The sequence below is a fragment of the Carlito syrichta genome, unplaced genomic scaffold (assembly GCF_000164805.1).
Source record: "Carlito syrichta isolate Samal-C Ts95f unplaced genomic scaffold, Tarsius_syrichta-2.0.1 Scaffold288950, whole genome shotgun sequence".
NCBI lineage: Eukaryota > Metazoa > Chordata > Mammalia > Primates > Tarsiidae > Carlito > Carlito syrichta.
In genome coordinates, this window is record NW_007233046.1 from 107,578 (window position 1) to 123,983 (window position 16,406).

At 34.3% G+C, this 16,406-nt stretch overlaps 1 protein-coding gene across 2 annotated transcripts in view; it reads right to left on the reverse strand.

Annotated features, from left to right (window-relative positions):
* Positions 1-16,406, reverse strand: part of KMT2C (lysine methyltransferase 2C) — a 187,702-nt gene that overhangs the window by 106,760 nt on the left and 64,536 nt on the right. For both annotated transcript variants that reach the window (XM_021710432.1, XM_021710431.1), the window contains exons 5-7: positions 12,788-12,950; positions 5,062-5,233; positions 3,050-3,164 (exon numbers count right to left, since the gene is read on the reverse strand). In XM_021710432.1, the coding sequence (XP_021566107.1) occupies positions 3,050-3,164; positions 5,062-5,233; positions 12,788-12,950 (450 nt within the window). The remainder of the gene's footprint in view (positions 1-3,049; positions 3,165-5,061; positions 5,234-12,787; positions 12,951-16,406) is intronic.

A 16,406-nucleotide genomic window follows, 5' to 3' on the forward strand; every position in this document is an offset into this window, starting at 1 on the left:
AACATGTTCCAGACAAAACTAATTAATGTAGAACCACTATCAGATGTATCCTGTACGCAAATCCAAATTAATATCTCAAAGTTTTCAGACAGAAGAATTATGAGTTTTTTTTAAAAAGCAAGATTTTTCTTCTGTGATACCGAAAACTGGGAAAACTCTGAAGAAAATGTTTTCCGAATCGAAAAAAGAAAAAGTTGTAATACAAAACATGATACAAAACCAAATTTTTGTGGTAGTTTAAAGGAAACAGTCTCTTTCAGATCTGTAGGATTTCAGAAAAGTGGCAATTCATTTTAAAGAAGCATAACCAAGACTCCAAATGATTGAAGGTGAAGTCAGAATTAACAAAAGAAATACATCTTTTGCAAAGAAAAAGTGACAAAGTTTATAGTCTAGGTTAATTTAAGTCAAGTCTTAAGAGAAAAGAAAAGCAAATATTTCATTTTCAGTGGGGAGTGGGAGAAGAGAAAATTTATATTTTCATCACTTAGATTATTTACATTCATAAAGTAAGATTCTGAATTGTAAATCACTGCAGGAAATAAAAGAAAGAGAAAAACAGAAATTAGAAGAACAATTTTGCCTTAAAATAGCCAAGCATTTCAATTACAATTATCAATCTAAATAGTAAGCTCTCTTACACCTTTCGGAACATACACTTAAAACATCGCAAAAGGATCCAAAATAAAAAGATGTGAAAAGATGACATTCAACTGGTGCACTAACACCTTTTGTGGGCATAGTGTGAAGCAAAGCAAAAAACTTAGTCCCACCCCAAATAAGAGACATCACACAGGATAAAAAGTAATTTTATACTGATAAAGGACATAATACATTAACACTGGCCTGACCTGTTCGCTAAATAACAGCTACAAAATATTTTGTTAAAAAATAAAATAGGAGCCGGGCTCGGTGGCTCAGCCTGTAATCCCGCGCCTTTGGGAGGGTGCGGTGAGTGGATTGCCTGAGCCCGCGGATTAGAGACCCGCCTGGGCAGCGAGACCTCATCTCTACAATAAACCAAAAAAATCAGCCGGGCGCGCGCCTGTAATTCCGGCTACTTGGAAGGCTGAGGCGGAAGGATCGCGGAGCCCAGCAGGTCGAGGCTGTGATGGCCGGCAGTGGCCACTGCACTCCAGTCTGGGCGACAGAGTGAGACTCCAACTCAAAAAAAATAAATAAATAAATAAAATAAAATAGGATGACAGTACTGGAAATCTGCCTGGGGGAAGTGGTGCCCCCCCACCTCATCAACAAGGGTACCTGCACAATGAATACTTGTATAACTAACCCTAAATTGTACCCCACAATTTTAAAATTAAAAAAATTTAAAAGTTAAAAAAATAAAATAGGAGAAATTGAGAAGGACAAAAGCTGTCAGTTTCTATAAACTTCTTGAATCAGCTAGTCAAAAAATAAGGGGAAAGGACCTCATCTAACTAAATTTAATTTATAACACAAATGGTACACCTTTAAAAAGTCATTAAATCAAGTATCAAAATATTGTTTAAAAAGCCTACACTAGTTATAGTCTCACATTAAATTCAACCAAAGTAGAAATGAACACGCTTCAGCACAACTTAAAAAGAGAAAGATAAAGCTATAGGTTAGATATATAGATATATATAAGCATATTACAAATACAATAAATTTGGGTGCAGCCAAAGTTATAATCAAAGGTAAACTTCTAGTCTTAAAAAAATTACAAATTCATATTTCAGAAAAGTAAAAAGGCAAGCAGAGGCACTAGCGAAGATAAAAGTACAAATATACAAGTCTATCAAACAGTAGGGTTTTTTCCTTACCAGATAACCAAAAAAAAAAAACCACCCCAAGAGAGAACACATCTCCACCTCCTCATTCAGCCAGGGAAAGAACCTGAACTACCTGAGGAAGCAGGCCCAAGGTCGTCATATTTCTTCAATTCACAGGCCCCACCTCCTAGGCAGCCTCACCTGAGCACAGTTACCTAGAGGCTCTTTGTCCCCCAGGTGGGAAGGCCTCTCATTTCTACCTCCACCACTTCAGCAACTACCTAACAGAATTCACTGAGGACTGCCCTAAAACCTGGTAACGCTGCTTTCACAAGTTGCAGGTGACAAGCCTCACTGGCAGGGGAAGAGACCACGACAGGCTCTCTCTCAGCAGTCCTCCCAGTTCCTATGCCCGGACATGGGGTTCTGGCTACGTCGCCCTCTTTTCCAGGATCCTCCACCTCCTCCTTTGAACAGCAAGGCCATGACTCCCCTTCCTGCAGGCCACCATGCCCTTTCCAGTTCCGGCTCCAGGAAAAATGTGCTCCAGGCCCATGCAGAGCTTCAGGGTTGGCTCCACCCCTCAATCTCAGGAACCCAGCAGCCCAGGAAGCCTAAACTTGGAAGTCAACTGGAGCACTATATTCTAAGGACCATCTCCACCACCTCACTCCACCTCCACCCTGTTCTGAATGCCACACCCTGGGACGGGGCTGGGGGATGGGGGAGCCGAATTAGTTAATAAGTTATAAGTTCACAGCAGCATTTTCTATAGTAGCCCCAAATTATAAACTACTCAAATGTTCACTAACAGGTAATTCGATAAACTGTTATCTCCACCACTCAGTAACAAAAAGGAATCACTAATGATCTGTGCAACAATATGAATGAATCTCAAAATACTTAACACTGTGTTAAAGAAGTCAGACCAAAAGAACAGATACTATATAATGGATATAAAATTTTAGAAAGTAAACGCTAATCTACTGCAAAAAAGTGAGAAGACAGAAGGGTTTGAACAGCCAAGAAGGAGGGATCCCCAAGAAGCACCAGTAAACTTTGGGGAGATGATGACTATGTTAATTATCTTAAAGATGATGACTGTTTCATGGTGTATACATATCTCAAATTATAGACTTTAAGTGTGCAGTTTATTGTACATCAATTATACGTCAATAAAGCTATTTTTTAAAAAGCTTATGGTAATGTATAAATTTGAATAGGTGTATCCAATTTGTCTGCTCTATATATAAAACATACAGAGGATATTTTTCTTAAAAAAATAAACAACTTACTTTGCATTTCCAGCCATTGGTTGGTACTGAATTCATAACAGGTTGAAGACAAAAAGTATGATACCCTTTGTCACACGTATCACACACTAGCATCTTGCTATCTTCTCCCGATTGTCTAAAAAATAAGATAGCATTAATGATGCCTTATCTTTAAACTTATGTTTTGTAACATAAGTAGTCATGGAAAGAAGCAGTCCTGGGAACTGCACAGTTCATAAATACCTCAGTATCTGTTTTGTCTCTGCAGATAATGATTGAGGAAACCCCCTACAGTGGGTCCCTAAAGGATTATCGTTACTCAATGCTCATCTATGGTTAACTTCCTTTAGTCATTCTAGGATTCCTGCAAAGGAGGAGGGGTTAAGGCAAGATGAATAACCTCTGATCTTTACTTTTTAAACATCTGATACCCATCCTTTTGCGGAGAAGGAACTATAACTGCTAGGTGATACTGCATGGAGAGGAACAACTCTTGGCACAGTGAACTGGAAAGTCATTGTCATATAGTGTAAAAAGGATAAACTTGGCATCAGATCTACTTGTAGTCAGACTGCTGTGTCGAAGCTGTGTCATTCTTAACAACATAGAGTGAAGCTCTCTTGAGTTCCAGGTATAAAGTGAGAATAATAATCAAAGATTGCTGTGAGAATTAAAAGTAATGCTGGTTCAAGAGCTTTGTCCACTAAGCAATAAATGCAAAATAGTATGTATTTAAAAATACTAACATGGGCATTATTATTAAGAGTTATAGTTGAAAACTTAAAACCTTTCTCTAAACAATCTTCTGCCCCCCAAAAATCAGGCCCTTATCCTACAGCATCATGATCTCTGCCTTGATTTTTGGCTAAAAATCACTTTCAGATACTCAGAATTTAAGTTCAAGAGAAGGGGAAAGGAAAAAAAATGGGGAATGCAAGAAGAATTGAAGAGGCCTCTGGATAAAACCTGGGGATAAATAGAAGTAAACTTAGAAGGTCAGCTGGCCTCCAGTTATTATTCAGTTCAACAAATTCTAATTTATAAAGTTACATATTTTATCTCTTCAGCTACAAGGAAAGATCTTGGAAGACAGGCACTCTTAAGTTGCTTTATTCCTTCCCAAGAAACTAAGTGCAGTGATATAAGGTATCAAATAAATGTTTACTGACATTTAATCTAATTTTTACCAAAATACGAAAGTACATGGTCCTATTTAATCCTCATAATTCTAAGATATTGATGCTCATTATCAAATTAAATAACAAATAAAACAGACTGATCATGGACATTAAGTCTTGCTGGTTACAAAAATTCTCAGTTTATAAATAACTGGAAGATTGCTGAAGATGCTGGTAACATTCCCAGATTATCATGCTAATTAGTATTGTGGGGAAAGGAGAACTCATAGAAAAGATTGAAGAAATGACCAGGAGATGGAATACAACAAGTAGGGAAAGAAAATTCTATTAAAAATATTTAGATGCCACATATTACTTCATTTTAGATTCACAGTGACCAGAATCTACTTGTCTTTTAGATAGATATAGATACGGACTGTATTAAAACAATAGTCTTAGTAGAAATTATCCTTCCTAAAATGGAAAGTCAAACATGGAAATTCAAATATCCCACTGATTTTTTTTACTCAACTCTAAAAACTAACTTCTGTAGTTGCTTTATTTTCCTATTAAATCTCCTTAGTACCCCTCAAAAAAAGCTGCTTTTTTTTTTCCCTAATGATTACTTTAAACTGCTAATATTACTCATTTATAAAAATTACTGGCAAATTTAAATTCGCTTTTTAGGCAACCAGAACAATTTAAATTATTATAATTAGTTTTGTTTAGACTTGCTTCAAAATAATATAAATGCTAATCAATATCCAGGAAGTTTTTTAAGGTATGAAGTCAATTTGAATGAATATAGCTGCAATATGAACAATGTTTACCATATTACACAAACTTTATTTAGCACCTAATAATAGGGTCTCTCTTAAACTCAATACACACCTTTGAATTGAAATTAAAACTTACTTGCAGTTCTGGCACACTTTGCACTCAGGACATTGCCAACCTGCACGTTTTAATGGAGTAACCGCTATATCCAGGCACATTCCATGATAGTGCTGACCACAAGTAGTACAAAAGAACTGATCTAAGAGGTCTCCCGGGCTGTCGCACACTGCACAGTTTGCATCTTCCTTCGCTATAATTAACAGTAAAACAATGAAATTGTTGTATAAGAATTTAATATTTTTCTGACTTGACAGTTTAAAATCACTTGAACGGAATTTGTAGGTAAGCTTTTCAGACATTTGAAGTTATCCACATTGAACTGACATCCAATCAGAATGAGGTATCAATAAATATACTCTAGTGTACTTTAATCTAAATTTACCCACATTAAATTTAATCATATAGTTTTGCAATTATTTGTTCCTTTATCTACTTGAGACCATCAGCAGTTCTTATTTAATTTTATGTCCCTAATGCCAATGATAACACTGGGTACCTAGTTAATACTCAATATATGCTTGCTGGAAAGAACCGAACAAGGAAAATTAGCAACTGAGAGATGCTTTGTAGTATAAAAGTAACATTTTCTTTGGATAGTAAGTATATTTTGAAATTACGAAATCAAATAACTCAAGAGATAAAGTTAAACATTAATATTATTTACATTAAGATGCTTCTTAAGCATAAACAGACTACTCAAATCAAATAAGGGTTTTTTAACTACTCAAAAAGATCATATGGGGAGAACATTAAAGATGGAAGCTGCATACTCATACACAAATACATTACTTAACAAGCTAATTCTATAATCATCTATATTAATTTCTAGTTGTAAAAGCATTAAAATCCACATAACTCTGGACGTCATCATTCCCTAAATATAGATGAGAAGAAAATGGGCTAACAGTTCTTTTACTATCTGAAACAAAAAATAAACATACGAATAAACTGCCTTGCCAATTACACAGTTAAACTCATGCATATTACAATATAAGGAAAATAATATGTGCTAAAATCATACCAATTTTAGATAATACAAATATGTTGCTCTAACAAGTATCACAACAAATATGAATCTTTTTTTACTTCTGTTTTCAGAAGGTTGGAAAAGTCTATCCCTCTCAAACTAATAGTGCTTTCTATGTTTCTTCTTTCCCAGTCAATCATCTTGAAACAGAGTAATACCATACTCCTTTAACTTATACCAAGAAAGCAAACTTTTTCTGCAAAGGGCCAGATAGTAAATATTTTAAGCTTTGTAAGCTATAGCAGACTCTATCATACAGACTTTTTTTTGTTTACAGTCCTCTAAAAATGTGAAAATCATTCCTCACTTAAAGGTCATACAAAAACAGGCCCTGGAATTTGGACTGCAGGCTGCATCCCTGACTTACACTTCAAATGCTGGCTCAGTACCCACCATTCATCGAATGAACAAAACTAACTTTAATGAGGTTGCCAGCCCATAAGAAACCCAAGAGTCACTTTTTAAACCTTGCCGTATTTTCACTTTGCAGCATTTACATTACTAGCCACACCTACATTAAAATTCCCCTTTCCTTGGCTTCTAAGATAGCAACTCTCTCCAAATTTTTCCTTAGGTTTCCCATACCTTCATCTCATCCTTTTTTTTTCCCCCTTGGTTTTAGTACCTCTCCAATCCTTCTAAATGCTAGAGTCTCTTAAAATTTCATCCTGATCCTTCTTTTCTAATTCCCCATGGTTGTGATCACAATTACCATGTCATAAAATTCCACCATGATTCCCAAATCTGTATTGTTAGACCTCGAATTATTTCATAAAACACCAAACTTTATATTCAAGCCTTACTGGAGCTCAATAGCTAGATGTTCTAAAAATGTTCAAACTCAACAGCTCTAAAATGAAACTTCTTAAAAAAACCAAAACATCTTCCATTTTTCTCAAAAAAACTGTTAAGTCAGAAACCTTACTATCGCCATTGGCTCTTAACTATGCCCCAACCCCACACATCCAACCATATACCAATTCTTATTTATTAAACTTTCTATAAATAATTCTTTCTTTTATTTTTACAGTTCAGTCTATCATGTTTTGTCTTGCTCCCTACAGTATCTTCTGAATGGAATCTTCCTATTTATGATTCTGATCTCCTCTCTAAATCTTTCTCTACACATTCAGAGCAATCTTTCAAAAATGCAAATCTAACTGCTATCCTCTGTTTAAATTAAAAATCCATCAATACCTACTTTTTCACTTAAAAGCAAAAAATTCAGAATTTTCTAGTATGAGGCAAATAAGCCCATATCTCCCTTCCAACTAAATCTCAGAACAACTCACTATTTCTTGATCATGGCAAGTGGTCTACTATTCACCTAGCACAATATTCAGTGCCTGCATGCTTTTATACATTGCTACCTCTGCTGGAAGTTTTGTGCCCTGTTGTGCCCCTAGCCCATTCCAAACAGGCCTTTAAAACTCTGCTCAAACATATTGCCTGAATACCTATTACCACACCCAAATACCCATTTGGTTATTGAATACTCCTTTTTTTCTACATGCTTAAAAGAAACTTCAATTACAACACAATACTGTGAACCCTTGAAGGACAGGAACCTCATGTTTTTTATTTTGTATCCCCAACTACCTAACTAGAATCAAATTTTACTAAATATGTTTTACATGAAGGACTTACTTCCAAAATAACTTTTAAATGGCTAAGTGATAGGCATTTTAAATAACTCACTAATCTAAAAATGAAAGTGTCATAAATTAGCTCATCCTCAATAGAAAGGAAATAAAAGGACAAATTATTTTTCATAATAATAAAAGAGTACCAGTATTTACCCATTCAAAATATGTACATTTATCTTTGCTTTTTACCCATCTAAAACTTATGAAAACTGGGAAAAGTGGTCAACTGATTATCAGATACTCAATTCATCTTTCTATTATACTTTTCCAGGAACACTAAAATGCTTCTGGGAAACTTGAGTTTGCACCTCAACTTGCCATGGTAGTAGCTACTAGCCACACGTGACTTCTGAACAACTGAAATGTGATTATCCAAACTGAGGTATGCAGTAAATATGAAATGCACGTGGGAGTCCAAAGACTTAGCAGAAAAAAGTCAAGTATCTCAAAATGTTCTATACTGATTACATGTTGAAATATCACTATTTTTGATACTATTGTGCTAAATAAAATATACTATGAAAACTAATTGCAAATGTGTCCTTTTACTTTTTAACATGACTACTAGAAAAATTTAAATACTTATATGGCTCACATCATATTACGAAGCACTGTTCTATACAACAACACCCATTCTGCAACAACCATGTCACTCTTGCAAATATCAGTTTTTATTCTATGATGGTTTCCAACAATACCTTAATTATAATCCTGTCATATTACTTGATTACTATGGGTCACTGATAATCAGTTAGTCAAAGAAAATCATAAATGTAATATATCCAGTTCAAAAACATTTACTATGTATTAAGTAAAAAACAACAGAAAAAAGTACAGCACAAAGAAATGAGGTTGATTCCAACCTTCTACCCAGTGAGGGAGAAAATACGTGTAGAAATACCAAAACAGCCTTTTGGAGGTCATGTATAAGGAGATGATGTTTCTATGGATAGTTCTGGTGTCACGTCAGAAATAAGTATATGCATATATACACATACATATATGCCTGCAAGCCATAGAGACGAGATATTAAGTTTGAAGCAATAATCAATTAGGTAAACAAAATTTTTTAACTTGAAAAAACAGACTGAGTGAAAGGCTACAGCTAAAGATAATTAAAAAGAACACAGAATTAAAATTCAGGTCTATTTGGCCCCAAAGATCTAGTTCTTGACTACTAATCAATATTGACTCCTAAGCAAACTTTACCACTAATCAACAAAAGTGAAGAGTATCTGAATATACATTTAAATAGACAGGAAAATGCCAACAGAGGCATACAATGAAGAAGCTAAATGAATGAAGTAGGGGGAGCAAGGTTATTGTGGCAGGAGAAAATGGTAAAAACAAAAGGATAATCTTTAGAGAAAGGCATTTCCCAAGTGACAGCTGTGAAAAGAGAAAAGATAAAGGAAAAGACAAAAACACTGAGTTTAAATTAGAAGGGAGTTTATCACATATCTTTAAACTTGGTCAAATTGGAAGGTGAGCCTATTGCATAAGAAAATCCGTACAACACATAACAATAAAAGCACTGGTGAAGAGCAACAAAAGTCAAATTGCTGCCATTCAGCATAGGTTTATTAAGAAGCACAGGTTTCTCACTTCCATCAACATTATAATGCCTATCTTCTTCTACTTTTCATTAATGGCAAGACATCATGATGGGTCATTTGCCTATCAATCTCTAGAAAGAAAAAAGGTAAACCATGGATGTCATCCACAGAGGCTGGCCCATAAAGTTGGCAGGTAGATAAGAAAGAAACGTGAGGGACTGACAGAATTTAGGGTAACAGAAAAATAGCAGGACTTAATGTAAAGAGATATAAAGATAATGAAGGAAAAGAGGCTGGAATTAAAGCTCAAGGCAAGTAAAAGGAACTAAATCTAAATCATGAGTACGTACATTAAGGAACAGGGGGTGAATTATGATATGTAGCATTTCAATTTTAAATCCTGCAAAGACTTCTCACTGCAGACTGAATAAAATCCAAATTCCTTCCCTTGCTTTACAAGGCCTATGTGATCTAGGCTTTGTTCACCTTGACGTTGTCTCTGCTACCTACCTAAGAGACTACTATGTTCCAAGTGCAATGACTAGCTGTCTGTTCATGATTCAGGCATGCCAACGTCATTCCTCAATGTCTGTGTAGTAGTTGTTCCCTCTCCCTGGAATGTTCCTTCTGATCTTGCATGACTGGCTCCTTGTCATTCAGCTTTCCTACTTAGAAAGTATATCTAGTTATATCTCCTAGATGAATATTTAGTGTAAAATTTCCAGACAAAGTTAGTGTATCTCTGCATTATCATGAAAACAATGTCAGAGCCATGACCAGCCTATGAAGACCACTGCAAAGTGTTTTCAGACGAAAATCTTGGCCTTGTTCACAGATAACTGTCTTTAATGGGATTTCATTCCAATGAGATGCATGCTTTTGTGAGATTTTTCAACTTTCATAAAAATGTCAATCTTACTCCCAGCTCTGCTATCACAACATATTTCTCTGCACTTAGGCAGTAACAGAAAGATGTACGCATATACTCAATATGTACTATTATTCTCATAACTTGAGTCTTAGATAGGAACAAAAATAACTACCTTTTAAAAGATAATTAACATAAACAAGCCACAATGCTATGTAATTTTCATTAATTGTTGTCATACAACCTCTATAATAACACTATGACTTAAGATATCCCTACTTTAAAAACATAAAAAGTACCTTGTGCTATGACACACAATGGGGATAGATAAAAATATTTAAGAAATATTTCATGAAGAAAGCAATACATTCTATTGGCAATATTTGCTAAATTATATTCTTGAATTAAGACAGATGGTTAGAGAGTTGTGTTTTTAAAATGCATTGTGTAAGATACCCAAGGAACAGAATTTAGGCAAGGGGCCTTGGATTAATACCACTGGTTTACTTTGAAGGCTGTTATAATAAACAGTCTTGTGGGATTTTTTTTTCCTACTGCAAGGTAGCCACTTTAAGACAATTTTTCAATGTAATATATAGTGTCAATTTACCCTCCAGTCTCAATATTAAATGAATTCTTGCTATATATTGTACAAATCAGATAATGTCATATTTCCTTCTTTGTACTGACAGCTGAAAAGGTATGAACCAAATATATGGCTAAAAACAGAACTATACATTTTGGGTGGTATCAGTCTCACCATTACCTTCCTTGATATTTATCCTATCTATATTTTCCATGGCCAAATTTCCTTACTTATTGTCAGTTTTATTTTACTCATTGTTCATATATTTTTATGAGTCTCCATAAGTCTATTTTGGAACAAGGCATAGTACCAATAATTTTACTTTATCTTTTAACTTTATGTTGCCAGAAACTTTTCATTATATACATGGTAAATGAAGGCAAATTAGCTCACCTCAGTTATTACAATCTGCTATTTTACAAACTGATTTATGATTGGTAACATAGAGCGGAGAACATAGTTATCACTAGAAAGTAGCACTGGCATTAAGTAATAAAATTTCTAACATTAGAACCAAATTGGCCAGGTGTGATGGCTCAAACCTCTAAACCAGCACTTTGGAAGGTTGAGGTGAGGGGATTGCCTGAGTCCATGGATTCGAGAACAGCCTGGGCAACTTGGCAAGACCTCATCTCTAAAATAAATCAAAAAATCAGCCAGGTGTGGAAGCATGCACCTGTAGTTCCAGCTACTTGGAAGGCTGAGGTGAACGGATCACCTGAGCCCAGCAGGTCGATGCTCAGGTGGCTTTGAGCATGCCACTGCACTCCAGCCTGGGCAACAGAGTGAGACTCCAACTCAAAAAAAACCCCAAAAAACAAAAAAACAGTATTCATAAAAAGTTCATGTGCTATTTACTGAGGTCTAAAGTATGATTAAATACAAAAGGCTGAAAAAATTCAGATTCATACATAAGCACAAAATTGTTTTATTCAGTTGGCAATGTGTATGTATTTCACCACCCAGAATGTAATTAACTGATAACTGACATCTCAGTTTCTGCAATGACTGAAGTAATGCAGTACATAAATAATAGCCATATACTAGTTGCTATGTATGAATGTTCTTTTCTCCCAGATTTAAGAGTATATAATACAAAGCAGTTTTTTAAACTTTAAATCCCTTATTAGCCTAAATATAATTTGAAATTTCAGTTTCCCTTACCTATAATTTATGTCTGTATAGTCACTAAAGGTAATGACTGTATATGTGGACACAAAATAATTTTAAGTGAAAATAAATTATGGTCCTCAACAAAGATAAAAAGTAATGATCACGTAATCTAATTATATTTTAGATTACTTTAGTTTAAGCCTGAGGTAGCTATATTTATGTTTTACACACCTGGAAAAGATAGGAAAAAAAACTTTTATCAACATTGCTAAGAAACAAGTAAAAACTAACAATTAGGTAAGTAAGAGGTAACAAAAGATTGACTAAAACACCATGGAGATTTCACAATGAGACTGGAAACTCAATTGACTAGGAAAAAAACTGATCCCACATGCTCATTAAAAAGGAAAGAGCTCTGTTTAATGATAAAGAAAGTAAAGAGTTAGGATTTCCTATATAACATAAATTTGAAACATTTCTGTCATGGCTATGAGGGCTATACAATTTCTAAGAATTTCAGAAATGTTTGATGTTCCTATGAATATACATCTTGAAATGATACCTGAGTGAATCATCTTCTAATACTCCAACTAGGTGGTTTTTCAGTGTTAAAGGCATTGAATACTGCTTAACTTTTTAATGAATTACATTACAGTGCATATCAGAAATACTGAATACTCAATATTTCTAAAAAATTTTAATAAGAATAAAAATATTCAAACTATATTTGACTTTCTGATGGAGTACCTTTTTTTACTTAACTTTAATAAAATCGCTAGTAACAGATTCCCCCCCCCAAGAACCTCTGGCAAAGACCACTCAGATTGTCAAGTCTATGCAATATTATCTTTTAATACAGGTAAAGTAACACCCAGGGAATTTACAACATTTGCTATTTTAAGTAAATACATTGAAAGAAGTTTAAAACTTTATCTGTAGCAAACTTACATCTTTCAGGAGCTTGGTCAATATGCTCTGGACAAAGAAGGAAGATGTGACTGAAATCCTGAAAGGTGCCGGCGCCAGCAGCACAAGGGTAATGGTACATCTGGGTACATTTCTCTTCACAGCATTTGATAGTGGCTCCAAGGTGCTTACAAAATGCACATCGCTGAAAGGGGATAAAGGAGAGAAATTTCTTTATAATGACTTGAAATGAAATAGTGAGATATAGGACTATGAAGGTATGAAAAAGCATTTGAACATTACAAGTAAAACAATTTGAACCTGTAAAATACTAAATAATCACTTAAAAATAATAAAATCTAAGATAATCGGTTTAGAGCTTAATATGCCATCATTCCATTCAAATTAGTAAGTTAGAATTTTACATTTTTTCTACTTACTTTAACAAAACATAGAAGTAAATACATATATATATATATATATTTTTTTTTTAAGCAAATAGTAACGTAATTAAAAAGGCAGGTTTCTAGTTGAGGATTATTATAACAGTTTTTAAAGCTCTACAAAATTGGTAATAGGAATATATATTATTTATAAGACCTATTACTACTTTGTACCCTGCCCAAAATCAATATAAAATAAACAAGTAAATCATAAAATAAGTTACTGGGATACATAAATGGCTAAAGGCACACACAAAAACATAATTATTTCACTGTAGCAATTAGTTTTAAAGTTCTATAACAAAAGATAGAAAAAAATTAAGTCATCTGGGTGTTTTTTTTCCTCCTGCGTTTCAACCTGCCTCTAAAGAAATAAGCCCCAAACAAACAACAGGGGAAGTCTAGGGAAAGTGAATTCATAAGAAGTCAATATGAATTTTCTAAAATGTTGCGTTCACTTATTCAGTTTTCCTTTCCTTTCTAATATTAATAAACTCTTCCTCATCCACCCAAGCCCACTTTGAGTATCATTTTGTTTGTGGAGCCTTTGATAAATCGCTCTGGAGAAAATGCCTGTCTAACTTAAACATACTTCCATTTTAGCTTATGCCACTACATGGTAATTATTTATATTTTCTCACCCTAGTCCAAGATTCTTGAGTAGACACATCAGACTGTACTCTTTGTATCTATAGCACCAGGAATGCTGCTTGACATAGGCTCTAATAAACAGGTGTTCAAATTTACATGTCCTAAATGGACTTCACTTGTGGTAATGTAAGTATGCTCATAAATACTCCAGCTGAAACAACTGGAGCCTCATGCGACAGAGACCGCTGGAACCCAGCTAACACTAGTGTGAACACTTTCACATGCTAATACACTGACTCTAAATTCTGCTAATCAGAGTATGCAACAGTGTTAAAATTATCATTGCTTTCAACATTTTGTGTATAAATCTGTGTGAGCTATCACACACTACCAAACTCTTCCTAATTATCATCAATCCACTGCAGCAAATCCATGTAAGAAAGCTGAGGGACTCTTGGTCTGTCTCTACACATTCTAAACACAAGTCAACAGACCACAGTAGCTTCTAATTAACTCACAAACACTAATTACATTTGCGACATTTTAATTTTATATGATGTCCACAAATCTACTGACTAATAGACATTTTAGTTCTATTTTTGTACTTGAGGGTGCTGCCGCACTAGAAGACAGAATAAACCCTTATTTCTCTTCGTTGACAAAATATAATAACCGGTTTTTGTAAAATAGTTTCTATTTTTATATTGTAACTTCCAAAAGTAAATGGTTAGCAAATTAACAGAACTCAGAATTAACCAAAAGTATTACATCTTGGTAGTCTAAACATCCTACTGGAAAGGCCAATAAAATATCTACAAAATACCAGGCTCGGTGGCTCATGCCTATAATCCCAGTACTTTGGGAGGCAGAGGCTAGGGGATTCTCTGAGCTGAGGTGTTCAAGACCAGCCTGAGCAACATGGCAATACCTTGTCTTTACATAACAAATCAAAAAATTAGTTGGGTATGGTGGTGCATGCCTGAGGTTCCAGATACTTGAAAGGCTGAGGTGAAAGGATTGTCTGCCACTGCACTCCAGCCTGGGCAACAGAGTGAGACTCTGATTCAAAAAAAAAAAAATCTAGGCAAGCACACAATCATATCTGTTGAGAAATGCCTATAATAACTCATTAAAATAATAAAACAATTTCTGCTAAATTGTTAAAATCTAGAATCCCTTGTTTTGATACCATATGGCAAGTTTTGCAGAAGCCTTTTGCACTAAAAATAATTTTGGTCGATAAAATATAATGAATTTTGTTAACTGCATAATAAGGAGAAAAATAATCTCAACTGATCATTTTAAAACATCTCTGTCATTTCAAAAACATCAATATGTTCTCATAATCATATTTCTACTGAAAAATATTATATGACATTAGCTAAGCTACTATGAAAAGTACTGGAATAAATCCAATATACTAACTTACAGTATCATATGATGATATCAGGGAATAAAAGAAGGGAAATAAAACCCTGCAAGTAACTGAATTCTTCAAATACAGTTACATAACTAATGACAGACATTCGGCACTAGAAGAAAATGTATGCTATATACACAGGCTGTAATATATCTTCCTAAGCCAAACAAAAAGTATTTGTAAAATTATAGGAAACATCAAAGAATAAATTTCCACAAGGATCTTCTCTAAAGTCAACACTCTCATACACCAAACATCAGAAATCAAACAAGTTATATTAATATAATATGTATGAGTAACAATTGCAAAGCTAATTAACATTTGGGGAGGGGAGATGAGCTTTTAAATGGCATTATCAATTGATTTATTTAAGTCAATGTATAAAGCTCTTACATAGTATTTTATTCTTTTCTACTTTTTTAATCATTAAAGAAAACAAACAAGAAAAGAAAAAAATAAAGTGTTATGTCTTCTGACATTAATTCAAAAACACGTTAAAAGAAAAAACTCAATGACAGCTCATATTATCAATTTTAATAATGAGTCTGGCCAGGCACAATGACTCATGCCTATAATCCAAGCACTCTGAGAGACCAATGCAGGAGAATTGCTTGAGCCCAAAAGTTTGAGACCAGCCTGGACAATACAGCAAGTCATTGTCTCTACAATAAAAATATTAGAAGGCTGAGGCAGGAGGATCGTGTGAGCCTAGGAGGCTAAGGTTGCAGTAAGCTGTGATTGTGCCACTGCACTCCAGCCTGGGCAACAGAGTGAGACACAAATAATGATGATGATGATGATGATGATGATACCTGGCCTGGGCAACAGAGTGAGACACAAATAATGATGATGATGATGATGATGATGATACCTGGGAAACTTCTAAAACTTTTACTTAATATACAAAAATACAGAAAAATCTCTCAAAATAAACGATTAATAAAAAAAAATCCTCAAATCAGCAAAACTTCAGAGATTAAAGTTATATCATGAAACAATAACAGAAGTTAAAAGAATATTCCACAGCTTGTTCAATTAATTATCTAGGGTTATTCTGTATCAACTGTGGAAATGACTTTAGACTTTATGCTCTAAGAATATCAAGTATTGTCTTTCCATTCTCCAAACTTGTTTTTAACCTTCAACAATATTGTCTTAACATTAGCAGTTAGAATTCTCTCAGAATCTCCTAATAAAGAACAAAGAT